Source organism: Oryzias melastigma, linkage group LG10 (genome assembly GCF_002922805.2).
Source record: "Oryzias melastigma strain HK-1 linkage group LG10, ASM292280v2, whole genome shotgun sequence".
In the NCBI taxonomy this organism is placed as follows: Eukaryota; Metazoa; Chordata; class Actinopteri; order Beloniformes; family Adrianichthyidae; genus Oryzias; species Oryzias melastigma.
In genome coordinates, this window is record NC_050521.1 from 3,760,948 (window position 1) to 3,768,785 (window position 7,838).

The 7,838-nt window shown below is 39.3% G+C and overlaps 1 protein-coding gene across 1 annotated transcript in view; it reads left to right on the top strand.

Moving 5' to 3' along the window:
• Window positions 1-7,838, top strand: part of LOC112138520 (guanine nucleotide-binding protein G(I)/G(S)/G(T) subunit beta-1) — a gene marked incomplete in the record, with an annotated part of 49,197 nt that overhangs the window by 34,762 nt on the left and 6,597 nt on the right. Inside the window, 2 exon segments of the mRNA XM_024261073.2 lie at window positions 7,438-7,543; window positions 7,679-7,717. Coding sequence (XP_024116841.1) covers window positions 7,487-7,543; window positions 7,679-7,717 — 96 coding nt within the window.

The window sequence follows — 7,838 nt, forward strand, 5'->3', positions numbered from 1 at the left end:
ACTTTGGCCTTTTTGTAACCCAGTGGTACTTCCTATATGGAACACGGAAGTAGGGGGCTTGCTCTGTCCAGTTATTTTATATACAGTCTATGCTTCAGATCCACAAGCAGTCACCGGTTTAATCTCCAACTCCACCACTAATTTCCAACTCCACCACGTCTTACAGCCCTCTATTGGCAATAAACCACATATGCTGGTCATAGCAAATGACATGGGTTAGAACAGCTTACTCCCTAGTGAGGGTTTTTTCATGCATTTTTTGCTCTTGACTACCACTTCAATACACGTTTTTTACGTTCAGACATTTATCACAAATGGTATGGAATTATAATTTATTTTTTAATGTGTTTTAAGTTGTTGAAGCTGAATTTGCAGAAATGACAAGTTTGGAAGCAAAGTGAAGTAAAATGTACTTTTTTTGTTTTTTGTTTTTTTACAATTTAGTAAGATCTCTGTGTTATTCATATTTAGTAAATTTCATAAAAATGGTTTACTTTTACTGTATATTTTTGTCGACTAAATATCTACTGTAATTTAGTCGACTAAAATTTGACTAAAATTAATAGAAATCAACATGACTAAACTGCGACTAAAACTAAACCTTATTTTAGTCAAAAGACTGTGACTAAAACTAAATTAAAATTTTCTGTCAAAATTAACACTAGTGCTCAAGACAGCCAGTCTTGCAACATGCGCCCCCTATCTACCTCCAACAGATGTGACGTTTTACAGCCTCTTCAACCAAAAAAAAAAAAAGATTAATACTTGGTGAGAACCATCGAGAATCAATCACAGGACTAAATATCGCAATATCGGTATTTTGACACACCCCTAGTTAATAAACTTAAAATCCAACATTTTTCTGTTTCAGAATTATATTTTACTACACTCCACTATATTAATAAAGATTGCGAATCAACAATCTTGGAGGATGCAAGTATTCATACTCAAATTTTCGGAATCGCAAATATCCGAGTGCTCGAGTGCTTGTTACAGCCCTAATGGCTTGCACAATGACTGAATGCCACAGATGGTGGTGCTGTGAACCTCACTTATCTACTGTTTTAATCAGAGTCCATGGACACTTGTGATATTATGCGGTTCTGTGTCCATTGGCAATTCAAGGTTAGCAAGTTAGTTAGTCAGCCGAACTGGTACTTTTAACCCTTGTGCCATGCTAGATATGTTGATGTTGGGAATGGGGTCATCTGGACCCCACAAGACAGCGTGCTGAACCTTTTGGCTCCAATGATTTTTGATTTTCACTGGTTTCCACGGCAGACATAAAATCCTGTTCACCTTCATCCTCATTTGTCATGGGATGGATAACATGTCAATGCAAGGCTATGGTCATCAGGACCCCATAAAATAGCACAAGGATTAAAACGATTCAGGGGTCTGAACGGTGCCTTAATAACTGCTTTCCAGAAGCATTAATTGTGATGAAGCAGCATGACAGGGTGACTGACGGCGCCGGAATGTTCCTAAGATTCTTTATTTAACTCTTTCTGACAGTCTACACTGCAGCACTGCATCTCTGTTTTCACACAGATGGAAGTAAAGACAGATTTTACCGCTCATCGCCGCAACCATGTTTTTTTTTTTCTCACTGCACTGTACACGTTGCTTTGATTAGAACCCTTAGCTAAACAGAGTTGTACACATTTAATTTTGCCATAAAACAACAGCAGGGTCATGAAACTCAGAAAGAGGCTCATTGTGCTTCCAGCTGGTGGTCAGGGGTTTAAGAAGAACATGAACGTAAGACGCTATAAACAGTTAAATAAATATCGTCTTGACTGCCTTTTGAATCTATACAAGTATTGCCAAATTAAGTTATTGCGATATGTCACTGATATTTTCTTACACCCCTACTGTTCAACAGTGTGGCAGCAGCTTTTCGCATGAAAACTAAGGCAAATGTTTACTTACAAACTAGTTTCAGAAGACTTGTGCAGTAATATATTTTAAAGTACTTTTTTTTGTATCAGGAGTTATTTTATAAGATCAAAATTAAGTAAGTAAAGTACAGCAGAATAAGGCACTAAGTTACTTTGGGGGAAAGAAGAAAAGCAATCAAATTAGCATGACAGTGCAGCATCTGAATAAAGAAAAAAAAAAAAACAAGACATGGACGGCCGTAGTGCTGTGGTAGAGCAGTCGACCTCTGTTTTGAAGATCAAAGATTTGGTCCCCTTCCCTGCAAAAGTGGAAGTGTCCTTGGGCAAGATACCAAACCCATATTGCTCCTGGTGGTTACAAGCTGGCACCAGTGTTCTATAGCGACACCGCCATCAACATGTGAACGGGCTGTGAAGCGCTTTGGGTCTTCTAAGAAGCAGACCCTCCAGGATTTTGCGGCAGATTTTTATGATTGTTGCAACACAAGTTGTGATGGTTTTGAATATATGTATATATATATATATATATATTTTTAAAAATGCCTAAAAATATTAATTATGGAAAAAAATCACTTTCTCATATTCTGGCTTGTAATTGTGTCATGCACTTGGAAAATACTTCATCATCACTATATACAATGTTGTTGTGCTGTCATTTAACTTGAATAGAACCGTGAAACACAAGATGAACTTTTGGTCCTCTCTGCTCACAATAACACAAGTATTTGTGTATTGCTTTAAACACTTTAGAATAAAATTAAAATTTCCAGGGAAAAATTATAAACTTAAAAAAACAGCATAAGATTCAAAACACAAGTGACACACCATAAGAAACAAAGAGCAATGAAGATCAAAATAAACACCAGGGCGATACATACACAAAAATAAAAATAATGTTAAAATATAAAGCTAAGCAAGATGACATGTATGAATTGTGTTTTCTGTTTGTACTGGGGGAAATAGATTGTGTGTAAAAACTAATTTGGGCCAATAAATCAGAAAAAATCTGAGCTTAATTGTTGAGTTTAGTTTTGTGAATATAATACTTGGTTAACAAATTCAGGAGATTTATTAAATATTCTTCTCGCAGCAGTGCTTATAGATAATACCAGTCCACTTCTGGTCTGTCAGTTGGCAAAAACAATCCCTGATAATTGACTTCTGTGGTAGCTTTCTTGTTAGCATCACATTTTTTGTTCAGTTTTTTGCTGTAATCGCCTTTTGGCTTGCAGATTTTTATTTTTTTATTTTTGCACAGTTTCCTTTTTGCTTTGCCTTTTTTTTTTTGCTGAGATGACAGTTCTCCGCCATTGTAACTATGATTATAAAAATTTGAAACAAATCTTCCTTCATACAAATGAATATATATTATTGTTTTCATTCTGTAGTATTTCAACAGCTGTATCTATGTACAGTTTAAGGTGATATGCCTTGTGCGTTGTTTTTAAAGCTTTGAATGCTCCAGCCCGGCTCCCTTCTACCAAGGGGTTAATTAGCAACTACCCTCCCAATTGTCCTCTGCTTGTTCACTCTCATTAGTCTAATCTGGTCTGTCCTCCAGCTTGCCTCTCTCGTCTCTATCCTCTTGTGCGCCGACAGCTCTCGGCCAACTCTTTTCCTTGTGTCATCAGGGTGACAAGTCTTGGGCCTACCCCAGAAATGTACTGCCAAACCCACTAGACCATATTATGCTTCATGTTGTTGCCCGCACAACTGCTATGGTTTGATTGCAGTCCATACTGTCAAATGTGTCAATAACTTTGAAAATTACAAACTGTATTTCAAAATGCCTTTAAGTGAGCATGAATTGATTGACCTGTAGATGTCATTTGTACTTTTCCAAGATAGTACCTTCAAATGAAGCGTTCCTGTTTCATATGGACTAATTTACCATTGTGGATCTGATTTTTATTTTTGTAGAATTCTAGTACCTCTTTCAAAGAAAACACGAGCAGTATTCACAGTTATATGTAAACCTGAGCAGAATGAATGCTAAAGGTGTGATAATGGTTGTGTAGTAATAAGAAATCTGACTGAGCGCCTGTGTGGAGTCTCTCTGTCAATGCTGGGACTTTGCAGCTGATAGGAGTGACTTGAAAATGTGAAACATGCTTTTCTTTCGGCTGTCTCCTCCCCAGCACCTCACTAAAAATAGCTGATAGAAAGGAGGAAGCGCAGTCGAGGATCATCTGCTGACAGTGGTTTTAGCACACCCACCAGCAGAAAAGGACTATCCTTTATAACAAGCATTTTTCTGTTGCATCGACCCGCTTGTTTTTCATGAAGGTGCTTTATGTGGGCAGTTTGAAGTTGACCTGTCCTCCAAATGTTGATGAGATGAGACCTTATGGTGCCAAGAGCAACGACGTTTAACTAGGGCTGGGCGATAAAACGATAATTATCGTTATTGCGAAATTACTTTTTATCGATAGTGAAATGAGTCTATTGCGATAAACTTTCATTTTAAATGAACACGGGAGAAACCCCCGGAAGAGCCGCGTTTCTTCTTCTTCTTACGGAGTGTCTGATTCTAGGATCCCAGACTGAGAGGGGGAGGGGGGGGGGCACGGAGGCCCCGAATGATGACAAAAGGACACAACAGAAAACATTATTTCAGTAAACCAATAACCAATATATAATCGCAAATACTTTTATTTTTAATGTCAAGGTAACGATGTTTATATATTTTCTTTTGGAAACATCGTCACCGGACCACCCCTCCTCTAAACTGAAAATGGTTCGGTCCGACAGGACTTTTCTTCCGCAGCTGTTTGTTACCGACAGATCCACAGAGTGCGAGGGAGAGAAGACACGCTTTAAAATCAAGAGTTTAAAACCTGATTTAGAGGAGAACCTCCAGGAAAAAAGAAAAAGGAGACAGTCTGTCTATTGCCGCGCGTTACGTGTCACGCGGGGCTGAAAGAGGAGAGAAGGAGAGACTGCGCATGCTCGTAACAGCCGCGCGCAGGGGGGCGGGGACTCGATCGTGGTTCTGGAGTTGAGATGAGTTTGAGGGTTTTGTTAAAATATTAACCAAAATCTTTTGTATAGAGCTTCGAATTAGAATAATTTGTTGTTTTAGTATGTATCAATATTGAATTTGTTAGTTACATTTGTGCTGTTTATGCTCATTTCTTAATGAGGTGATCTAATAATAGTAAAATAAACTTGTTTTTAACGACTCCTGACATGACACTAAATGAAGAGATCTTATGTGTTTGATCAATCCTCCAACATGTACACATGTCAGATGATTGAGTGAAATGATGATTAAATCTATTATCAGAACTGTTTATTTTAAGATTAAGTTTACATTTTATTATCTTCTACTGCACAGCAGTACCTATAGTTTCTGTTCAGAAGAAATTAGAAAATAATATAAAAATAACTGCAATATATTTGCTGCTTTAGAACAATGTTTTTAAGACTTCATTTTAATTTGAAAGGAACTTGTATGTGCTGCAGTCTGATTAAAATAAATCTGAAATTCTGTAAAGCCTATTGAAAACATACCACCGTTATGGTTTAACTGTTGTGTACATTATGTATATGTACAATATTTATTAGAAATATTGAAATGTTCCTCACAGTTAGTTTCAATACTACAGTTAATACAAAAGGTAATGAAAGTTTAATTTGAACTAACTAAGATTTAATGGGGGGGGGGCAAAGTTAAGGTGTAAAAATCTGAAGTCCTAAAGCTCTTTGCAATAAAGATTACTTTGATCATTTGATTATTTGATTTATATCGTTTTTAATATCGTTAACGCACAAAATGAAAAAAACGATATCGCAATATGAAAATTCTCATATCGCCCAGCCCTACGTTCAAAAAGCACGACCATACCAAACCGGCTGAAGAGAAGCTTTGTGCAGTTTTCCCAGGCTGGTGGGTTATAAATGACAGCTAGCATAGGTGACCTAACCTCTGCATGCTTCTCTGGTCCAGCCTCACAGGTGTACCTGCATGGACACCAGCAGATACTGCATAGACTGCTTTATTCCATCGAAATCCTTCGCTGTAAACAAGCAAACCCTTTTGAGACCATTTATGACGGCATATATGTTCATTATTATATCTTAATTATTGACAAAGGATGAGGATTTGAAACATGCTTTCCTTGGATTCTTCTATTTACATTTAAACTGCAAACATGGAGTTTTGTCGCCTATGTACTAAGACAGGAACTGGCTCCAGAGGACTACACCTGTTAGAGGTGAACACATCGGGTTCCCCCCATGGTGACGGTACAGGAGGATGTCATTTTTAATGACAGTCAGATCATACAATAAAGGATAAAATCAAACTCTCTTTATTCTCTCAATGTTTCTGGAAAGTTTCATTCAGACTCTTCATTGAAACTGATGACTAGAGTCTGTGTTTCTGCAGAAACACCACCTTCATCTGCTTCACAGGTGTTACTCTTCTATACCTGTCCTTTTGGTCGTCATGCTGAACATGTTCACCGGGTTATTATAGAGGAGACTGGAATTATCCACTGATATTAACATGAGACGTTTTTATCAGAGATTAGGGGGGCTAAGACGCCTTGCTGAGATTCAGACCCATTTAGCAGAAGCAGCCAATCAGGTGACAGGTAGCTACTAAGATGTCAGGTGCATGAAGGATAAGGTGTTCATTCAGAAGGTCTCTGCCCTCTCCAAGACAAAGGACCTTCATCTCAAAGCAGAGCAACAGCAGCAAGGTAGGGCTGAAGCTGTTTTATACACAGAAGACTTTTATTTTGAAGGATGTCACTTTCTTTTTGTGAAGGATTATCTTTTTAACAGAATCACATATAACCTGTGAAGTTCCATTTTGATGTTTTCTTTATTCTTAATGTAACAGCTGCTTTTCAAGTGTGAGCGTTGTTAAAGTCTCTTTGAGCTTTCTTGGTTGTTTGTAGGCCAGAGCGTCCAGCATTCCTTTGTGGTTGTTTGTTGGTTTTTAGTTTCAGCATAAAGAATGATGCGAGCCAGAGCTCACTGTGTATAAAGGAGTCTTTCTTGGTTCTGTGTTTGTGTGGTGGGTGAAAGTGTGGATGTTAATAGTGTCAGAGGATTGGGGTCAGCGGGAGAGCCGCTGCTTTTAGGATCATCAGCAGGTTTTGTCTTAACCGGATTTGGCTGGAGGAGCTGAATCAACTGTGTCCCAGGATTACTGGGATGACATTGGAGGGCAGTTTAGATCTCAGGGCCACAGCATGGACGGCTTTATCAGAGCTGCTCCTCTTGCGAGTGTCGTGAGGCTCCAGTAGGACAGCGTAAGCCCAGCAGGTCTCTGGCCTCCTTTTCAAACCCCACTTCTTTGGGAAGGTTATGGGGGGCGGGGCTTTGCTTAACAGTCTTGGAGTGACCGTCCCTTCTGAATGAGATGTGATTTGTTGCCATTTACAGATGACCTGCTTGCATTTGCAGCAGACAAGATGAAAGCTGTGAATGTCTGCAGCTCTCTGCAGCTCTAACGTGTTGCAGGACAAGCGAGGTTCAAATGTGTTTCTGTACTGACTGCAGCCCATCCCTCTGCTCTCTGCAGAACAGCAAGAGCCAGGCGGCGGAGTGAAGGACACCATTAGCAGAGGAAAATGAGTGAACTGGATCAGCTACGCCAGGAGGCCGAGCAGCTGAAGAACCAGATCAGAGTGAGCCTTCTCTGAGTTTGTAAAATGTTCTGTTCACAGTGAGACCCCCTAAACCTGCTTTGTGACTGTAGGCGGTTTCTGACTGGGCAGGCGACCCGGCAGCTCTTTAACCACAGCTTCTCCTTTGTCTTTCAGGATGCCAGGAAAGCGTGTGCAGATGCCACCTTGTCTCAGGTGAGTGGACTGAAAGTTGACCTCAATTTCCATTGGGGTGTCTCAGGGTGTTCTACCATGTAGAGTAGGGGTGTGCCAAAATATCGATATTGCGATATATCGCGATATTTAGTCCTGCGAT